The following is a 21,739-nucleotide window of genomic DNA, read 5'->3' on the forward strand; positions in this document are numbered from 1 at the left end:
TCCTCTTCCTATAGGCACTCCAAAGTTCCTACGCCCCTGCTTTCTTTGCAGGTCTCAGAACTAGTTAACTTTGTATTAAAGGCCAGAGGCCTTTCAAAACATTTAAGCAGAATGCTGCCAGATTTCTCAGCCGAACCATAGTATCTCTTTGTGTTGGTGTCAAAAACTGACAGTCTTCACCATATTGGGGAGGTGAACCAATGCCTACTGTGGCAAGCTACTCCTTGTAGGTGCTGTAGAAAATGGCAGCCCTTTTGTCTCCTCTTAAAACTTGATTCTTCGATTGCTCAGTATACGCAGGCTCTGTCTTGAGTGTCTGCAGAGCAGAGAGATAGTCATGAAGTGATAGAAGAGGTTCAGGCTTTGAAAGCAGACTGGACTTAAATTCCACCTATTACCTCTATGATGTTGGAATAGTTAAATAGTGTCTCTGAGTTTCTGCTTTCTCATTTGCAAAATGGGGATAGTAATTCCTATCTTGCAGTATTGCTGTAAAAGGTAAAATGAGGCAAAGCAAGAATCACGGCTCTGGGACATCATAGGAGCTCACCAGACGGTAGCTGGTGTTAGCTGTCATAATGGAGTATGGCTCCTTTCATCCTGTGAGGCCTAGGTGGTATTAGTCCCTGTTTTACAGGAGAGGACATTGGAGCTCAGAAAGGTTATGTGCCTTGTCCTACATCACACAATGGGGAGAGGGTGATGCTGAACTATTGGCCTGGGTTGGTTTGACTGCAAAGCATGTTGTTTTCCTCTAACACACCATGTCCTCTGTAAGTGCTTTTACAAAGTCAAGGTTGCCTGCTGCCACCTCAATTTCGCTGTTACACCCCATTAAGGAATACTGTTCTGGCTACGAAATTGATGGAGGATGAAGACCTTTCAGAACCTGCTCTTGCTTTTCCAAATCTGGAAGGAGGGCCAGTGATTGTAGGGCTTTTTTTTTTTTTTAAGATTTATTTATTTATTTGAAAGTCAGAGTTACACAGAGAGAGGAGAGGCAGAGAGAGAGAGAGAGGGAGGGAGGGAGGGAGGGAGGGAAGAAGAGGGAGGGAGAGAGGGAGAGAGGGGTCCTCCATCCGTTTTTTTATTCCCATATTGGCCACAATGGCTAGAGCTGTGCCATTCTGAAGCCTGGAGCCAGGAGCTTCTTCTGGGTCTCCCACATGGGTGCAGGGGTCTAAGGACTTGGGTCATCTTCCACTGCTTTCCCAGGCCATAGCAGAGAGCTGGATCGGAAGTGGAGTAGCTGGGACTTAAACCGGCAGCCATATGGGATGCTGGCACTGCAGGCAGCGGCTTTACCTGCTACATACACCACAGCGCTGGCCCCTGTAGTGCATTTTGAAACTGATTTTTTCCCCTTCACAGATACAAATTCCCTGAGAAATTGCCAGCCTCCTAACTTTGTTCTAGCTCAAAGTATGAGTAAAGGCATAGGGGCTTAGCATGAGAAGTCAAGTCACGCCAGTGATTTATTTAAATTGCAGGGTTTGGGTTGAGATTTGAAGGACAAGTAATTTTCAAAACATTTGCATAAGTTCCTGATGAAATAGATGACCCAACTAATTGTTTGTATATCTTGTTGTTTTATTTCTCAGGCAACAGGAGGAGGATATGAAAGTGATGATGCGTATCATAATGCCGAACTTTTCTTCTTAGACATTCATAATATTCATGTTATGCGGGAATCTTTAAAAAAGGTGAAAGACATTGTTTATCCTAATGTAGAAGAATCTCACTGGTTGTCAAGTTTGGAGTCTACTCATTGGCTTGAGCATATCAAGGCAAGTATATATATATGTGTATATATATATATTAAAAGATTTTTATATATTAAAAAAGAAAGTAATAGAAGGGGGATATTTTTAAACCCCTTAAATATTTAAAACTTGAGCACTGAAAGAGAAACTATTTATAGAAGACTCTATATTTGACAGTTTAGTGTTTCTTTATAATTTGTTTACCTAAACTAAAGAACTCACAATATCACTTCAGTATATTTTTAGACCTTGTAGAGATGTCTCTGTCTTGTCAGTGGTGAATTGTGCAGTCTTTCGTGCAGGTTTATTTAAGAGTAGCCAATTTATTATCTAATCATTCCTGAGGATGACCTCCATGGGCCTGCATGGTGGTGGTTTTATGGAAACTAATCTCAAATTGACTTATAGAATGGATTTTGTTTCACTGTGTTCATTCTTTCATCCTGAAGGCTTCAGAAATCCCAAAGTCTTTTAAAAGTTAATGTACTTGAAACTATCTGAAGGAAGTAAATAAACAAAAAACCAACTTTAAGGAGGTGAATCATTAAGACAGATTAGTCTCTAGTCAAATTTTATTTGAAAGAGTTACACAGAAAGAGGAGAGGCAGAAAGAGAGTTCTTCCATCCGCTGGTTCACTCCCCAATTGACCGCAATGGCCAGAGCTGTGGTGATCTGAAGCCAGGAGTCAGGAGCTTCTTCTGGGTCTCCCACGCTGGTGCAGGGGCCCCAGGACTTGGGCCATCTTCTAGCTTTCCCAGGCCACAGTAGAGAGCTGGATTGGAAGTGGAGCAGAAACGGTGCTCATGTGGGATGCCAGTGCTTCAGGCCAGGGCATTAACCCGCTGTGCCACAGTGCCAGCCCCGATATTTTCCAGCTTGATAGGAATCATTAGTTGTAACAAATGTAGCATACATTATGATACACCAACATTATGATCACTGTAGCCTAAGCAGGGGAACTGGCTGTGGTATATGGGAACTTTCTTATTTTAAAATTTTCTTATTTATATAAGATGAACAAATTTCATGTATTTCACATATACAGATGTAAGAGCATAATGATACTTCCCACCTTATATTCCCTCCTGCCCACATTCCCACCCTCCCTCCTCTCTTTCTTTCTTCCTTTATCTTTTAATTTTAACAATGACATACTTTCAGTTTATTTTATAATCACAAGCTCAATCATCTGCAAACAGGGATAATTTTACTAATTCCTTTCTATTTTTGTATCCCCTTGATTTCTTTTTCTTTCCTAATGGCTCTGGCTAAAACTTCCAGAACTATGTTGAATAACAATGGTGAAAATGGACAACCTTGTCTGGTTCTGGATCTTAGTAGAAATGGCTCCAACTTCCCCATTTAGTCGGATGCTGGCTATGGGTTTGTCATATGTTGCTTTGTTTGTGTTAAGGAATGTTCCTTCTGTACCCAGTTTGTTTAAGGTTTTTTTTTTTTTTCATGAAAGGATATTATATTTTATCAAATGCTTTCTCTGCATCTACTGAGATAATCACGTGGTTTTTATTCCTCAGTTTGTTAATGTGATGTGTCATATTTGTTGATTTGCATATGTTAAACCATCCCTGCATACCAGGGCTGAACCCTACTTCGTCCAGGTGAATAATCTTTCTGATGTATTGTTGGATTCGATTAGCTAGTATTTTGCTGAGGATTTTTGCATGTATGTCCATCAGGGATATTGATTGTTCTCTTTCTTTTTTTTTGTATCTTTTTCTGGTTTTGCAATTAAAGTGATGCCAGTCTCATAGAAGGTGTTTGGGAGGATTCCCTCCCTTTCAGTTGTTTTGAATAGTTTGAGAAGATTTGGAATTAAAGTTTGGTGGAATTCAACAATGAAGCCATCTGGCCCTGGCTTTTCTTTGTTGAGAGTATCTTCATTACTGATTCAACATCTTTGGTTATTTTTCTGTTTAAAATAGGTTTTCTCTGTCTTCATCATGACTCAATTATACATGTCCAGACATCTATCCATTTCTTCTAGATTTTCCAACTTGTTGACATATAGCCATTGTAATTTCTGCTGATTCTTTTTATTTCTGTGGTATCCATTGATACATCTTTTTTATCTCTGATTTTATTCATTTAGGACTTTTCTCTTTTTTTGAGTTGGGCAAATAGTGTTTCAATATTGTTTATTTTCTCAAAAAAGCCATCTTTGGGGCCAGTACTGTGGTATAGAGGCTAAAGCTGCTGCCTGCAGTGCTGGCATCCCATATGACCGCCGGTTTGAGTCCTGGCTGCTCCACTTCCAATACAGCTCTCTGCCATGGCATAGGAAAGCAGTAGAAGATTGCCCAAGTCCTTGGGCCCCTGCACCTGCCTGGGAGGCCTGGAAGAAGCTCCAACCTCCTGGATTCAGATCAGTCCAGCTCTGGCCATGGCAGCCATTTAGAAAGAGAACCAGTGGATGGAAGACCTCTCCTTCACTCTCTTTCTCCCTCAATCCCTCTGTAATACTGCTTTTCAAAGAAATAAATAAATCTTCACAAAAAAAGCTAGCTCTTCATTTCACTGATCTTTTGTATTTTTTTTGTTTCAATTTCATTTTTTTCTCTAATTTTATTTACTTCTTTCCTACTAATTTGGGGTTTGTTTTCCTGTTGTTTTTATGGGTCCTTGAGTTGCATTGTTCAATCATTTATTTGATGCCTTTCTAATTTCTTGATGTAGCACTAATTGCTATGAACTTCCTGCTTAACAGTGCTTTTGCTGTATCCCATAAGTTTTGATATGTTGTGTTATCATCTTCTTCATTTCCAGAATTTCTTTTATTTCCCTTTTGATTTCTTCTATGACCCACTGTTCATTCAGGTGTGTGTTGTTCAGTCTCTACATATTCGCATATTTTAAGAATTTTTTAAGTTATTAATTTCCAGCTTCATTCCATTGTGGTCAGAACAGATACAGGGTATGTTTTCATTTTTTTTAATTTGTTGAGACCTGCTTTATGGCCTAGCATATGGTCTTTCCTAGAAAGCTCCATGTACTGATGAAAATAATGTGTATTCTTTAGCTGTGGGATGAAATGCTCTGTAGATATCAATTAGGTCCATTGGGTCCATAGTATAGTTTAGCTCTGTTGTTTCTTTGTTGATTTTTTTTTGTCAAGTTGATATGTCCATTGATGAAAGTGGGGTGCTAAAGTCCTCCATTGTTATTGGAGTCTATGTCTCCCTTTATATCCATTAGCATTTTTAAAATGATGAGGTGCCCTGCCATTGGTTGCATATATACATTTACAAGCATCGCATCTAACTGTTGATTTATCATTATTACATCATGCCCTTCTTTGTCTCTTTTAACAGATTTTGTGTTAAAGTCTATTTTATCTGATATTAGGAAGGCTGCTCCTGTTCTTTGTTGCTTTTCATTAGCGTGGAATGTTTTTTTTTTCCATCCTTTCACTTTCAATCTATGTGTATATTTGTTGGTGAGGTGTGTTTCTGACAGGCAGTAAATAGATGAGTCTTGTTTTTAAATCCATTCAGCCAGTCTATGTCTTTTTCTTGGATAAATTAGACCATTTACATTCAAGGTTATTATTGATAAATAACAACTTGATCCTGCCATTTTTCTGTAAATATTCCTATTGTTTGCTCACAATTTCCTTTGTACTTTTACTAGGAGGTTTTCTGCCTTCACATTCTTTCATAATGATGATTATCTCTGTGTGTTTCTATGTAGCACATCCTTAGCTATCATTTGTAAGGCTAGATGTGAAGTGAGAAATTCTTTCCATTTCTGTTTGTTTTGGAATGTCTTTATGTCACCTTCATTTATAAATGAGAGCTTTGCTGGGTGCAATATTCTGAGTTGACAGCCTTTTTCTTTTAGGAATTGGAGTATGTCTCCCCATTCTCTCCTAGCTTGTAGGGTTTCTAATGAGAAACTGTCAGTTTCTGATGAGAGCTGTCAGTCTAATTGGACACCCTTTAAAAGTAATCTGACATTTCTTTCATGCACATTTTAGAATCTTTTCTTTATGTTTTACTGTTGAATGTTTAACTACAATGGGTCATGGTGAAGATCTTCTCTGGTCATGTCTATTAAGAGTTGTATGTATTTCCTATACTTAGGTGTTGTTTTCTTTCTCCAAATAAAGGAAGTTTTTCTCTGTTATTTCATTGAATAGGCCTTCTAATCCATTCTCTCTTTCCACACCTACAAGAATTCCTAAGACCCATATATTAGGTCATTTACTAATATCCCATAAATCTCAAAGACTATTTTCCATTTTTCTAATTTTTTCTTTTTTATTTGTCTACTTCTACAGATTTGTCTTCTAGTTCAGATATTATGTGTTTTACCCACTAAGTCTGTTGTTTAGGCTCTCCACTGTAGGAAGAGGACATGTTGAGTTATTTATTTATAATATTTCAGTTTCATTTCTCTTCAATATCTCTATCTCTCCACAAAATTTTTCATCCGTGTCATATATGGATTTCTTTAACTCATGAATTTTCTTCTCATGTTTTTGAGTAATCCTGTGATCATTCTTTTGATTTCTTTTTCAGGCATTTCATCAGTTTCTTCATCTTCATATTCTAATATTGATGTGTTGTGTTCTTTTGGGGGCACTGTTTTGTCTTCCTTGTTCATGTTTCTTGTGTTTTTACATTTATTTTTAGACATTTGTGGAACCAGTTGTTGGTTTTTCCCTCTGATGCCTTTTATCTTTGAAATATGCTTCAGTGACTTACTGGAGTGTCTGCTCTGCTCCTTCAGTGGATATTCAGAGGTGTGTGCTGGGTGGGGCCAGGGAACTCTGGTCAGTGTTCAAGGGTAGTGCAAGAGTCCAGGGTGACACCCAAGTTGGGCACGGTAGTTCTCCTCTACTTTCTGTGGAGGGAGGATATGTTGACATCTGCTGGTGTGATCACTGCCTCATCTCCTCTCTGCCAAGGTGATCAGAACCCAGGGCAAGCCCACAGTGGCACACACCCCACCCATGCAGGTTCGCGAACTGCACAAAGGATCTGTGCAGTCCTCAGTATGAGTACAGAACCCTCTGCAGTGACCCACCCCATGCACTCAGGGAACTCTTGAGTCTTTAAAGCCAGACACAGTGATGTCCCAGGGACCCCACTACACCCTACACCCTATTGTGCAGTCAGAATTCTCACAGTGAGCAGGGAATTCACTCTCAGTGCTGTGACCCTTCTCTGCCCATGAAGAGAGCCGAGGCCCAGAGCCAGCTGCCTGCTGGTGTTCCACCTTGGTGGTTTGAGTACAGGTACCACCCATGATAGAATAAGAGGAGAGGAGTGCCTCATAGATTTAAGTGGATACTTCACCCCTGCCAACCCTCCAGGCCAGAGTCAAAATCAGTGCGACCGTAGCTTTATCCCTCCAATGAAATACCCTAGTCATGTGCACACTTGAGTTGCAGCAGCTTGTACTTGCCTAATTAAGATGGCACTTCTTCCCTACTAGTTGCTGGGAGCCTTGGGGGTGGGGGGTAAGCACGCTATGAGCTCTCCCTTGGGTACCCTGCCTCCTGCTGGTGCTACAGGCTGGACTCAGTGTCAGTGTGGTCTAAAAGGTTCTCCTTCAGGCAATAACAGCAATGACATGGGCTGTTAAACTCCTCTCACCTCATTCTAAGAAGATGCTTCTCCTCCAGCCCCCAGTTATGGAGGTCACTAATGGTGTTCCTGCTCCTTGTTGCGTTTGTATACTGTCCATAGCTTCTCTCTTCTTTCTGTAGAATTTGCACCACAAACTTTTCTCCATCTCTCCACTAGGAATGCAGTTACTCCACTTTTCTTCTGTTATCTTCCCATGGTCAAAATCAGCACATCTTTTCCCTATTCAGCCATCTTGGATACTCTATGGGAACTCTCTATTGTACCTTTATAACATTTCTGTAAATTAAAAACTATTCTAAAATAAAACACTTTATTTGGGAAAAAAAAGGATTGCTCCTTTTTTGTGTGTAAGGTGTATGTTATATTCTGTGGATGGGAAAAAGCTTTCAGTCATTTCTTGCCTTTAAAGGGGTTCATTCAAGGTTGAAGGATGATATGTATGTATAAAAAGGAACATGATATTCTAAGAGCACCGTGTTAAGTAGCCAAGAGGGCTTTTATAGCAGAGTCAGTAGAAGAAACAGGCCCTTAGCCATTTGGTGGGGCCTGATTTGGTACTTGAAGAAAGTGGAGGGGTCAGAGAATCCTTTCTGGATAAAGAGGATCAAAAAGAGTCAAAAGCCAGAAGTAGGTGTGGGTGAGAATAAACTAGAAAAGTGAAAGTTTCTGTAGTTATAGGCTGATCTGGGAGAGTTGGAAGAAGCTTAGAAATCAAGGGCCTTGATTATCAAGTTTGGTTATAAGGAGCCCCAAGAAGTTTTGGAGTAGCAGGATATTTTAGGTAATTGTTCTAGTAGCTTCCTAGATAAAAGGTAGGAGAGGGAAGAATGTGAGGTCAGAGAAAACAGAGCCATTTCAAGAGTGCAGAGATGTAGCTGAAGTAATGGCCTAGATTAAAAAACTGCCAGTGTTGGGGCAGGGGGACCCTGAAAAGGACAAACAGATGTTTCCAAGGAAGGGTCTGTGGCATTTGACAGTGGCTAGATGTAGGATCTAAAGAAATATAAAGTGATGCCAAGAGGATGAACCTTCAAACAATGATGCCATTGTTTGAAGATGAAGGGTAGTCCAGATCAGGATCCTGGTCAAGAGAAATGCTATGTATTTGGGGTGGTAGTAAGCCATCCACTTCATAGTATCTAAAAGATAGGTTTTCATGCAAAGTGCAATAGAATAGAGGCTTAAGACAAATTATGCCACTGTTTGCAATTGAAGGATAGTCCAGATCAGGACCTTGGTCAAGAGAAATACTATGTATTTGGGATAGTAGTGAGCCACCCACTTGGTGGAATCTAACAGATAGGTTTTCATGCAAAGTGCAGTAAAATAGAGGCTTAAGAGTTGTCGATTGGGAGTCAGCTGTAGGGCAACAAACTCAAGCTGAGGTCTTTCATGTGCATGCTGATAGAGGGCATTATAAGGAAAAGATCAGAGCCTGTGAATGGAGCCTTGACTGGTCAGATATTTGTATTGAGGTTGAGAGGTGAGAAGTGAAGCTCATTGAAGGAGACATAAGAGAGAAAGAAGGATATCAAGGAGGATACTGGAATGTCAAGAAAGAAAGGGTCGGTGGTACTTGAAATAAGTTTATTAGGGAGGTCTTGATGATCTTGGAGTATAGACTTTGAAGAGTGGATAGAATGAGAATTGAGGAAGTAGTGGTAATAAATAGAGAATATTCTTTCAGAAAGCTATATCATTAAAGAAAAGGGGTGGGAATTGAGAATCCCATGATTGTCAGAAGGGCTTTTCCAGTCATGGGAAGCTTCAGCCTGTTTTGTAGACCAAAAAAAAAAAAAAAACATTTACATAGGCCTGAAAAGATGAATATACTAGGATGATATTGGGAACAACCTAAATGTACAAGAAAAGTTCTGTCTGTATAATGAATTACCATGTGATCATTAAAACTCACGTAATGCACTATCTAATGTTATGAGAAACGTTCAGTGTCAGAAGTGAGAAGGGGGGTGCCCCGGTGCTGTGGTATAGTGGATAAAACTGCTGCATGTGGCGCTACAGGTTCAAGTCCGGACTGCTCCACTTCTGATCTGGGTCCCTCCTGATGTGCCTGGGAAACACCTGAAGATGACCCAGGTCCTTGGACACCTGCACCCACATGGGAGACTCAGAAGAAGCTCCTGGCTTTGGGCCAGCCCATCCTCCGTCGGTACAGCCATTTTGGGAATTACCCAGCGGATGGAATCTCTTTATGTCTCTCTTGATCTCCTGATTTCCCTGTAACTCTGCCTTTCAAATAAATAAATCTTTTTTTAAAAAAAAAGTGAAAAGGGCTGCAAAATCTCTTTAGAAAATGTTTCTACATAGAGAAGTTTAGAAAGGTATCCATTAACATGTTAACAATTTTTTTTGTCTTTAAAACAAATTTATTTCTTCTTTTTAAAATTGTATTTATTTGAAAGGCAGAGATGCAGAGAGTGGAAGAAAGAAGTCTCCCTTCTGCTGTTTTTTTCCCCAAGTGGCTATGACCACCAGGGCTGTCTGAAGCCAGGAGCCCAGAATTCAGTCTGAGTCTCCCAGGGACCTGACTCCATGAGCCGTTACCTTCTGCCTTCCAGGTTACACAGTAGTAGGAACCTGGAATCGAAGGTAGAGCCAGAACTAGTAGACTTCCCACCTGGCAACTTGACTGCTGTGCCAAATGCCTACCCCAACAATTATTTCTGAATGAGAGGTCTATGGTAATTTTTAGTGTGTTCTTTGTTCTTTTGTTTTCTGCAGTTTTTTCAGTGAGCATATATATGACTTTAGTAAACAAAAGGCAGTGAATTTTTGTTTGTTTTTGAAAGAGAGCCCAGATCGAGGAGTTCTTGGCAAGATAGATCAGCTCCTACTGTGAGCTAGATAAAAGAAGAGAGACGGGAAAGGTAGGTCTCGTTCGGTGGCTCAGGTGTCTGAGGAAATCAGGAGGCAGGGGCATCTGCAAATGCTGGAAGATTTAAGGAAGGTGGACAGTGTTGTAAAAGATCCATGTGGGGTTTTATAGTTGTATTCATAGTAAGGAGGCTTCAAAAGAAATGAAAGCAGCAACCACTGTTTTCTGAAGAGATCGGGGAGCCAAGATGGACTCGTGTAATAGCTGCCTCAGGGCTTCTAAGAATCCGTCAGATCGGCACACTTCAGTCATTGGAGCAGAGGTGTGTGTAGCTTTGTGCTAGATCTTGAAGAGTGGATGGAACATTTGGGCCACTGCCTCTTAAAAGCTGGATGTGTTCCTTGTCTCTTCTAGCTTCCTGCAGCTGCTGGCATTCAGTCCAACATCTACCTCTGTGGTCACATTGCCTTCTCATCTTCTGTCTGTGTGAAATCTCTGCCTCCCTCTTATCAGAATTCTTGTGATGTAATTGCAGCCCACCTGGATAATCCAGAATAACATCCCTCTCTCAAAGTCATTAACTTGATCATTTCTGAAAAGTCCCTGTTAGCTTGTATGGTAGTAGCCACAGTTCCAGGTGAGCACTGTCCAGACTCCCCCACTGTTTTACAGCCCCAGGGCTACCAGTAGAGATGTGGCATGACCATCATTACTTGCACACTAGTGAAATGGGACCACCACTTCCCAGGCAAAACCAGAGCAAGCCTTTTGATGTGGGAAGACCACCGTGCCTTGATGTGCCTCCTTGATCCTCCCTCCGGTGCCCTGCCGGAGCCCCAGCAGGATGGAAGAAGCACTCTGTGATGTCTGTAGCTTGCCTTTCACCTTTGTCCTCTGCAGTCCTTCCTCTCTCAAGTGATAAAGCAGTCTGTGCTTCATGGATGCCACTCTCTGGCCACTAACATTCACTGCACATATGGTTGCTGTTAGCGCTTTACAGGGCGTATCTTTTAGATCAAGACAAGCTGGTATGGGCTACCATTCTCCTCATGTTAGAAAGAGAAACCATGGTTGTGTGATTGCCCAGAAAGAGAAATGTCGCAAGTGATGGAGTGGGCCTTTTAGCCTAGGCCTTTGTCCATAGGGCAGTACTCTCAACCACGTTCATGCGTGCTGCTCGGTGGCTGCCATTCCCTTTCACCAGTCACAAGTCTATCAGATTATTCCTCCACCCCAGATTATTCAGGAGTTTTCAGCGATGTGTTTTCGAAAATCCAGTTTAGTTCCAGTAAGTAATTATAGCTTTTCCTGGCAGAAGTGATTGTGAGAATTCTTAATTGGAAAACATCTCTTTTCTTTTTTTTGTTGTTGTTGCTGTTGTTTGTTTGTTTTACAAAATAATTGACCAAGAATCAGTGCCTTTTCCACCATAAGTGAGGGGAGTGTCTGGGGTGAGAGTGGCCCTGTGGAGGCTACAGTGGCGCCTCAGCTTCATCAGGTTGGGCTTATGTTGGTTGAGTATCGCATTGCTTCTCAGCAGCCCTTTCTTGAGAAGCGCCTCAAGTTAAAATCACAAACAGGATTGCAAGGAGAACACCGTGTGCTTGATGAAATAAGCTGCGCTAGTGTTTTAGAAGCACTGAGTTTTGTACAAGTGATTAATGGCCGGTCGTCCTCAGATCCTGATACTGCTTTCCTTCTGAGCACTTCTTCACTCACTTATCTTTAGTTATTCTTGGTTTAAAGATTTTATTTTTTTACTTGAGAGGTAGAGTTACAGACAGTGAGAGGGAGAGACAGAAAGAAAGGTTTTCCTGGCCGGCGCCGCGGCTCACTAGGCTAATCCTCCGCCTAGCGGCGCCGGCACACCGGGTTCTAGTCCCGGTCGGGGCGCCGGATTCTGTCCCGGTTGCCCCTCTTCCAGGCCAGCTCTCTGCTGTGGCCCGGGAGTACAGTGGAGGATGGCCCAGGTGCTTGGGCCCTGCACCCCATGGGAGACCAGGAGAAGTACCTGGCTCCTGCCATCGGATCAGCGCGGTGCGCCGGCCGCAGCGCACTGGCCGCGGCGGCCATTGGAGGGTGAACCAACGGCAAAGGAAGACCTTTCTCTCTCTCTCTCTCTCTCTCTCTCTCTCACTGTGCACTCTGCCTGTCAAAAAAAAAAAAGAAAGAAAGAAAGGTTTTCCTTCCGTTGGTTCACTCCCCAAATGACCACAATGGCCGGAGCTGTGCCGATTGGAAGCCAGAAGCCAGGAGCTTCTTCTGGGTTTCCCACGTGGGTGCAGGGGCCCAAGGACTTGGGCCATCTTCCACTGCTTTCCCAGGCCATAGCAGAGAGCTGGATGAGAAGAGGATCAGCCAGGACAAGAACTAGCACCCATACGGCACTGCAGGCAGAGGGTTAACCTACTGTGCTACAGTGCCGGCCCCTTTAGTTACTCTTTATGTAAAAACAATAATGTTATTTTTCTTTAAAATTTTTCTGTACATCAGATCTTTCCCTTAGACTTTTATTAAATTGATTAAAATAAATGCATATTTTAATTTCCTTGAGATAGTTAAAACACCCATAATCTCTGTTGCATTATTATTAGAATTTTGGGAACTCCATGGAATAAGTCTTTGAAAAATCAAACCAAAATGGCATTGATACATGTGAATGACTGATTAGCAAGTGAAAAGGTGAAACCTGCACACACTACTAATGGGAATGTGAAATGGCACAAGCACTTTTTTTTTTTTTTTTTGACAGGCAGAGTGGACAGTGAGAGAGAGAGAGACAGAGAAAAAGCTCTTCCTTTGCCGTTGGTTCACCCTCCAATGGCCGCCGTGGCCGGCGCACCGCGCTGATCCGATGGCAGGAGCCAGGTACTTCTCCTGGTCTCCCATGGGGTGCAGGGCCCAAGCACCTGGGCCATCCTCCACTGTACTCCCGGGCCACAGCAGAGAGCTGGCCTGGAAGAGGGGCAACCGGGACAGAATCCGGCGCCCCGACCGGGACTAGAACCCGGTGTGCCGGCGCCGCTAGGCGGAGGATTAGGTTAGTGAGCTGTGGCACTGGCCCGCACAAGCACTTTTGATGATAGTTTCTCTGTTTCTTTAAAAAATTGACATACATTTACCATATGATCCAACCATTTCACTCTTACATATTTACCCAAAAGAGAGAAAAATGCTTTTGTGCCTTGAAAAAATATATGTGCAAAAGTTTTCTGCAGCATTATACAAAATGCTAAGAATAACCAAATGTCTATCGGCTCATGAATTGATAAATAAGGTGGTGTGTCCATATGATGGACTATTTTTGGCTACAGATGAACCTTGAAAAGTGAAAGAAGCCAGACCAAAGGAAAAAAACCCATTGTATGATTCCATTTATATAAAGTTTTTATGAAAGGCAAAACTAGAAAAACAGCAAAAAAAAATCACTAGTTGCCTGTGGCTGAGGGTGGGATTGCGAACTGACAGAAGGCACAACGAAGCTTTTTAGGTGATAAAAGCATTCTGCAACTGGATTTTGATGATTGCACAGCTGTATAAATTTATTATGTCTAGGGTGGACATTTGGCACAGTGGTTAAGACTGTGCCACTTTGGACATGTGCATCCCATATCAGAATGCCCATTTAAGTCCAGACCCCCACACTTGCACACCTTGGGAGGCAGCACATGATGGTTCTATAGAGCTGTGTTCCTGCCGCCCATGTGGGAGACCTGGATAGAATTTTGTGTTCATAGCTTCAGCCTGGCCCTAGCCCTGACTATAGTGAGCATTTTGGGAAGTGAATGAGCAGATTGAAGATATGTCTCAGGCTCACTCTTCTCTCTTCTCACCCTCTCTCCCTCCTCCTACCTCACTTCTCAGATGAAATGAAAATAAATAATTGTTTTTCAAATTTACTAAGTCTTATTGAACTGAACACTTATGGGTAGATTCTGTGGTTTGTTAAGTACCTCTTTAAATACCTGAATCATCTAAAAATTACATCAGAATAATAATTTATGGCATCCATAAATTTAGTCGTACTTTTAAGTCTAAAATTTTTACTAGAAGGCTGTGACTTTATCTTTAGGATAAGTATTCTCTGATTTACAAGCCAAATCAGAGTTCGTACAAGAATGCTTCAAAGAGTTCAAGGAAAAAATAAGATGAAAAGGTAGTTTTATTTTGGTACAAAAAATTTGAAATCGATGCATAGTTTTTTATAGTATGCATTTTCCATGAACAATTTGAAGACCTCTTGTATGCATGGATTTCAAAAATTTTTACATCAAAATAACCTTATCTTTTAATTTTGTCATTCTCTCAACTTCTTTTTTAGATTTGTTCTAATTTATTTGAAAGGCAGAGTTAGCGGGAGAGACAGTGCTAGGTAGATCTTCCATCCACTGGTACACTCTCCAAATGGCCACAATGGCCGGGGCTGTGCCAGGCCAAAGCCAGGAGCCGAGAGCTTCTTCCAGATCTCCCACATGGGTGCAGGCACCCAAGCACTTTAGCCATCCTCCATTGCTTTCCCAGGCACATTAACAAGGAGCTGGATCAGAAGTGGAGCAACTGGGGCACAAACTTGTGCCCATATGGAGTGCTGGTGTTGTAGGTGGCTGCTTAACCCACTAGGCCACAACACCAGCCCCTCCACCAGCGTTTTGAAGAACTCTCGTATTTTGTCATTTTAAAGGTGATTTGCATCATGTCAGGCCTTTAAAGTTCAAGAGTAGATCTGTTGGGCCAGTTATTTCTCTAATACGATGACTCTTCCAGGTTGAATTATGTTCTCCCCAAAATTCATATATTGAAGTCCTGGCATCCAGTACTTCAGAATGTGACCTTATTTAGAGACAGAATCTTTGCATACTTTATTAGTTGAGATGAGGCTGTGCTGGAGTAGAATGGGCATTATAAAAATGAAAAATTGAAGCACAGAGCCATGTGCATATAGGGAAAACACCATGTGAGGATTGGTGGGATGCTGCCACAGCCAAGGTGTGACCAGTGGCTAAGAGACAACTCTGGAACCTATCTCTCATACCTTTACAAGGGGTGTGGTCCTGCCAACACCTTGATCTCATATTTCAAGCTTCCCAGAATTGTGAGACAATAAATGTCAATGGTTTAAGCCACTGCACCTGTGGTACAGTTAGGGCATCCCTAGCATACCATTGTAACCAGATCCATGAAAATACATTGGCAATGTGGTTCTGTTCTTGGTATGTCTGGTTTTTAACTACCCAGGCACTTTGGAATGCCATCCATCTGAGGGACGCGCAACAGATCTTGTAGCTCCGAGTGTTGTGTTTTCTTCATACTTTCTGTTCTAGATATTCATATTTCAAAGCAGGGCTTCCCCAGGGTTATCTTCAAATTTCCATAGTATCTTAGGGTCCGTACTAACCCGCCTATTTTTCTTGGCCAGCTTGTTTTAACAGGAGCCATTCAAGTCGCAGACAAAGTTTCTTCAGGGAAGAGCTCAGTACTTGTGCACTGCAGTGACGGATGGGACAGGACTGCTCAACTGACATCTTTGGCTATGCTGATGCTGGACAGCTTCTATAGGAGCATCGAAGGCTTTGAAATACTGGTACAAAAAGAATGGATAAGTTTTGGCCATAAATTTGCATCTGTAAGTAAACAGTAAAGCTAATTTTTTTAAAAATCAGATTACTGACATTTGACATTGAAAAATCAGTTGTTAAATTATGTACTCATTATTAAAATGACAATTGGTGAGACATAATAAAACACTTTACATATTTAAAAATGTGTGATACCTTGGGTTAGTCAAGTCTTTGTAGAATACATGTTTATCCATCTGCACTATTTTACAATTTCACTAGGAAGTAATACAAACAGCTTGCATGTAAATGCTTAAATTGAAATTTCTCAAAAGAAGGGAGGTAGTGGGCCTGCATTTGGCCTAGTAGTTAAGCTGCTGGCTAGGATGGAGTGCCTGGATTTAATACCCACCTCCAGCTCCTAACTCCAGCTTCCTGCAAGTGCAGACTATGATAGGCAGCAATGCTGGCTGAAGTGATTGGGTCCCTGCCATGCACATGGGAAACCTGGATTCAGTTTCTAGCTCCTGGCTTCAACTCAACCCAACCCCAGACTTTACAGGCACTTAAGGAGTAGATGGGAGTGATCTGTCTGTATCTGTATGGCTCTATATCTGTCACTGCATCTCGAATAATTTTTGTAAAGTCCATGAGAAAATGAAATTAAAAGATTGTTTATTTCTGTGCAAATTTTTTTGAAATCTATGCATAGTTTTTTCACAATACATATTTTCCAAGAAATTTTGAACAATTTACTCTAGGGAACTTGTCATTTAGAAGGCACATAGCTGAGGCCAGCGCCACGGCTCACTAGGCTAATCCTCCACCTAGTGGCTCTGGCACACCGGGTTCTAGTCCCGGTTGGGGCGCCGGATTCTGTCCTGGTTGCCCCTCTTGCAGGCCAGCTCTCTGCTATGGCCCGGGAGTGCAGTGGAGGATGGCCCAAGTGTTTGGGCCCTGCACCCCATGGGAGACCAGGATAAGCACCTGGCTCCTGCCTTCGGATCAGCGCGGTGCGCCGGCCACAGCACGCCGGCCGCAGCAGCCATTGGAGGGTGAACCAACGGCAAAGGAAGACCTTTCTCTCTCTCTCTCTCTCTCTCACTGTCCACTCTGCCTGTTAAAAAAAAAAAAAGACACATAGCTGAGTTATTGTATCATGTTTTGTGGGTTATATGCTTTTTGAATTTTGTACTTATGAATTATGCTCTTCAATCCATTTCAGAGAATAGGTCATGGTGACAAAAACCACGCTGATGCTGACCGATCTCCAATATTTCTGCAGTTTGTTGATTGTGTGTGGCAGATGTCAAAACAGGTAAGGAATATGTGGAATGAATAGCCACTTGTCTTAGTGTTCAAATATTTTGCTATATTATCTGGGATTTGCTTCTAAAATTGTACGGGGCAGAGATAACAGATGAAACCAGGATAGCCATGAATAATTGTTGAAACCTAGTGATGGTTAACATGGGGATTTACTGTGTTCATGCCTCCCTATGATTTATATGTCTAGAATTTTCCATAAATAAGGTTTTCAAAAGTAAATGTGTAACTATATTGTCTCTACTAATGGAAGATCAATGGAATTCACAATTACCACCTTGTCTTTTACATACATTCTACACTCGCATTGGTATGTAAGGAAGTCTGTGAATTCCTAATGCCTTATGTAATTGAACTACCCTCTATACCCTGTATACTTTGGGAGAACGCAGAACATTGCCCTGTCTACCTCCTTTTTCTCTTTATTCTTTTCTTTAAGGGTTATTTAAACTTCTCCATCCTGTGTAAAACATCCAGAAATGAGCTGCAGGTCATGTGCAGTTTGCAACCCCTGCTATCCTTCCTAGAGCCCTACAGTGTGGTGCATTTATTCACTTCTGCAGTGCATCTTTTGAGCTCTGTGAAAGCTCAGTCCTGACTTTTCACGCTTTGCCTGTTTGTTTTTGTCTAGTTCCCTACAGCTTTTGAATTCAATGAACGATTCTTGATTACAATTTTGGATCATCTGTATAGCTGCCGGTTCGGTACTTTCTTACTCAACTGTGAATCTGCTCGAGAAAAACAGGTGGGTAAAAATGCAGCATTGGTTTCTCCCCCCACCCAACCCTGTAAAAGTTCACCAAAATACATCTGGTCTAAAAGGAATGCAATAGTTTGTAAGCTACTGACTTTGCCCTCAAGGAGTAGGAATGACTTTAAAGGTACCCAAGTCCTCCCAAAGTCCATAAAAAGTCAGCAAGGGAGGATAGGGTGGAAAGTATCACTATGTTCCTAAATCTGTATATATGAAATACATGAAATTTGCATACCTTAAATATATTTTTTAAAAAATAGAGCCAGCAGTAGGGATTGTTCTAAAGGGCATAAGTGGGTGAGAGCAGGAAGAATGAGGAAGAATACACAGCAACCGACATTTCAAAGCTGGACAAGCAGAAGATACCTTTGCTTAAGAAAATTGAATCTCAAACCAGCAGTGGGGAAGCCAAGAACCAGCCCATTGGCATTGCGGGCACCCCAGATGGCTCAGGGATGAGCTCTCCTAAGTGGATACGTGGGACAAAGCGGGAAGATAACTGACAGGTTTGTTTAGGTACCCAGATCCTTTGCATCCCTCTCTGGAGATATGTCCCCAGCTCCTAGTGTTCTAGAACCAGCACCTTATCATCAGCGGAGAGCATGAACAAGCTCTTGATCAAGCTGTTGATGAGGCTTGGGAGATAAAAAAGCTCTCACACTTTGTTAATGGGGATGTAAAATGGTACAGATGATATGGAACACAGTTTGGTGGTTCCTCACAAAGCTGAATACAGAATTATTGAATGACCCAGAAATTTCACATATATATATATATATATACACACACACACACACAGAGCGAGAGATACACACATATATATGTATATATTATATGTATCTCCAAAAGAACTGAAAATAGGAGTTGAAAGAAAAACTTGTATAAGAATGTTCACAGTAGCATTAGTTACTATAGGTAAAAGATGTAAACAATCCAAATGTCCACCAGCAGATGGAAGAATAAACAAAATGTGGTCTATCCATACAGTGGAATATTAGCCACAAAAGGAAACAAAGCACTGATAACATGTTACAACGTGGATGAACCTTCAAATCATTCTAATTTAACTTTCAAGCCAGACACAAAAGGCTCATGTTATGATTCCATTCATATGAAATATCCAGAATAGGCAAATGCAGAGAGACAGAAAGATTAGTTGTTCAGGGGATGGAGGCAAGGGAGAATGGAGAGTGACAGTCTAATGGAGATGAGATTTGCTTTTGAGGTGATAGAAATACTAGTCTGGTAGACACTGCCAACAACTGGATGGATAGGTAAAGAGGTAGCAATAAATGTGTGTTATTTAGGGGGACAGAGGAAAGTGTCAAATGAATTAGTAAAAAAGTCAAACATAAATTGTTACATCCATTATGGAAAATAATTTGGAGTTTCCTCAAAAAGTGAATCTAGAACTACCGTATTTTCCAGCAGTCCTACTTCTGGATAGATGTCCAGGTGACATATATGAGCCCATGTTTGTTGTATTACTATTCACAGTAGTCAAGACATTTAACCAACCTAACTGTCCACTGTTAAGTGGATACATAACATGGGTAAGGAAAATGTGGTATATGTACACAGTGGAATACTATTTGGCCTTTAAGAAAAGATAGAAATCCTGCCAGCTGCAGCAACATGAATAACCTAGAGGACATTATGCTAGATGAAATAACCCAGGCACGGAAAGACGTGTACTATACAATCTCACTTATGTATGGAATCTAAAAAGTTGAACCCGCAGTAGCAGAGTGTAGAGGGGTAGCTCCCAGAGGCTGGGGGCAGGGGATGGGAGGTAGTAGTCAAAGGCTCTGGAGGCCTTGTGTACAGCATGGTGACGATAGTTAATAATACTGCTTGTATACTTGAAATTTGTTAAGAGAATAGATCTCAAGTGTTCTTACCACACACTCAAAAAAAAAATGGTTACTATATGTGGTAATGGACATATTAGTTAGCTTTATTGTGTGGGTTATTTCACAATGTGTACCTGTATCAAAACATGTTGTATACTGTGGCTGTATACAGCTTTTGTCAGTCGTGCCTCAATAAAACAAGGGGAAAAACACACAGTTGCTTCTGAGGAGAGTGGCAAGAGCCTACTTTTTTTGGGTAACAAACCTTATGAAACTATTTGGCTTTTAAAACTATGTGCATGTATACAAATGAAAACAAAGTAACATGCAAATAAACAGAAGATAATGTAGATTTTGGCATCAGAAACATACAAATGCAGTTTTAGATGGATTCAAAGGCAGGCAAAACTGTGCTGTCATTAATATCATTCACATTAGTGAAATACAGACGCTGAAGGACTTTCTTCAGTCATTTATTTTCAGATGTTCATGTTGGCCTCCACTTTTAGCTTATTGCTCTTTCTTATTGAAGTTGTTACTAAAAACAGTTCCAAATTCCATCTTTGATCATTTTAATTATCATATTTTTATTTCCCTACTTTTGATTTTGTTGCTACTTTATGGTCAAAATTAGATTAAAAAAAAAAAAGCTCTAATAGAAAGCAATAAAAAAGTAAGAATTTTCATGCCAGGCTGAAAAGTAAGGATTAGGTATAGTCAGTTATCCAGATGTTTTCAAATACATGAAAACTTTAAACATCTGGATGGTTGTTTAAAATAACTTTATGTCCAGATGCTTATAGTCAAGTAGACACAGGTTAAGATAGTTTTAACAAATGCGAAAATGTTTAAAGTCACTGGGATCTTAAGATAACTTTTATTGTCATGGAAATAGTATACTGCCCATCTATTCCTAAATGTTTTGCTTAGCCAGGAATAATCATCTTAGGTCAGTGAATTGCATTTAATGGTACAGCATCCTGCACTCTATCTACTGGAAGAAATAGTGGTTTTCAAGCTAGACTGTTATTTATTTAAATATCACTAAGTGGCTACAACCACTCACTAGCCCATGAAGCTTTTTGACCTATTTTGGGGATAATGTAAATGTGTGATTCAAGTTGCTACTGAACTGAATTGCCACAAGCTGCAAAATGGTTTGTGTGTCCTTTTACTAAAGGCTTTCCTGTCTCTCTCTCTGTCTCTAGAAAGTTACAGAAAGAACTGTTTCTTTGTGGTCGCTGATAAACAGTAATAAAGAAAAGTTCAAAAACCCGTTCTATACTAAAGAAATCAATCGAGTTCTATATCCAGTTGCCAGTATGCGTCACTTGGAACTCTGGGTGAATTACTACATTAGATGGAATCCCAGAATCAAGCAACAAGTAAGTGAAGTAGCACTAGTAAAAGAGCAGTGCCAGCTGAGCATTGCCTTCTGGGCTTCGACTATGTTGTTTAGTCCTTTTTTTAGACTGTGGGTGAGAATGTCGTACTAAAAACCACTTGTTTTTTTTGAAAACCGCACAACTTTAAAGGAGTAATTTAATTGCTAAACCATGTATTTTGATGTTAAATGTCTCTGCAAATGTGAAACTTACAAAGTTTTTACTATAATGGAAGTTGATTTAAAGCTTTAAAAAATTTCTGAGTTACCAAAGTCAAGAATTTCCTTTAATCACTTGGAGTGGTTGTACACCATATCTAAATCATTAGAAAGTTCTTTACAGTGATTAGACTCAGCTAATTCTGTCATGGAAAGGAAACATCTTCTACTCTGATTCAGGTGTGTATGTGCTTACTCTGCTAAGATTAGAGTGCTTTGTACTGACGATCTTTGCTTCTAAAAGATAATTGATCCATCAATAGATAGCAAATTGAGTTGGCAATTTCTCAGCCAAAAATGGAAACAATGATTTTGAAGTGAAAGACTCCACATTTTATTAAAGACACATTTAGGCTTTCTGTTCTCTCATCCCCGCTGCATCCAAAATCAGAAGGAAAAACAGCCTGTTGGTAAAGGCTCAGAAATGTCTCCATTT

General features: G+C 40.9%; 1 protein-coding gene across 7 annotated transcripts in view; it reads left to right on the top strand.

Annotated features, from left to right (window-relative positions):
* The window catches only part of MTM1 (myotubularin 1), a 127,895-nt gene that overhangs the window by 97,047 nt on the left and 9,109 nt on the right, over nucleotides 1–21,739 (top strand). For all 7 annotated transcript variants that reach the window (XM_002721329.6, XM_008275032.5, XM_070067219.2 and 4 more), the window contains 5 exons: nucleotides 1,602–1,787; nucleotides 15,629–15,835; nucleotides 16,993–17,085; nucleotides 17,725–17,838; nucleotides 20,909–21,085. In XM_002721329.6, the coding sequence (XP_002721375.5) occupies nucleotides 1,602–1,787; nucleotides 15,629–15,835; nucleotides 16,993–17,085; nucleotides 17,725–17,838; nucleotides 20,909–21,085 (777 nt within the window). The remainder of the gene's footprint in view (nucleotides 1–1,601; nucleotides 1,788–15,628; nucleotides 15,836–16,992; nucleotides 17,086–17,724; nucleotides 17,839–20,908; nucleotides 21,086–21,739) is intronic.

Source organism: Oryctolagus cuniculus, chromosome X, assembly GCF_051225735.1.
Source record: "Oryctolagus cuniculus isolate XC-2025 breed Fujian yellow rabbit chromosome X, ASM5122573v1, whole genome shotgun sequence".
In the NCBI taxonomy this organism is placed as follows: domain Eukaryota; kingdom Metazoa; phylum Chordata; class Mammalia; order Lagomorpha; family Leporidae; genus Oryctolagus; species Oryctolagus cuniculus.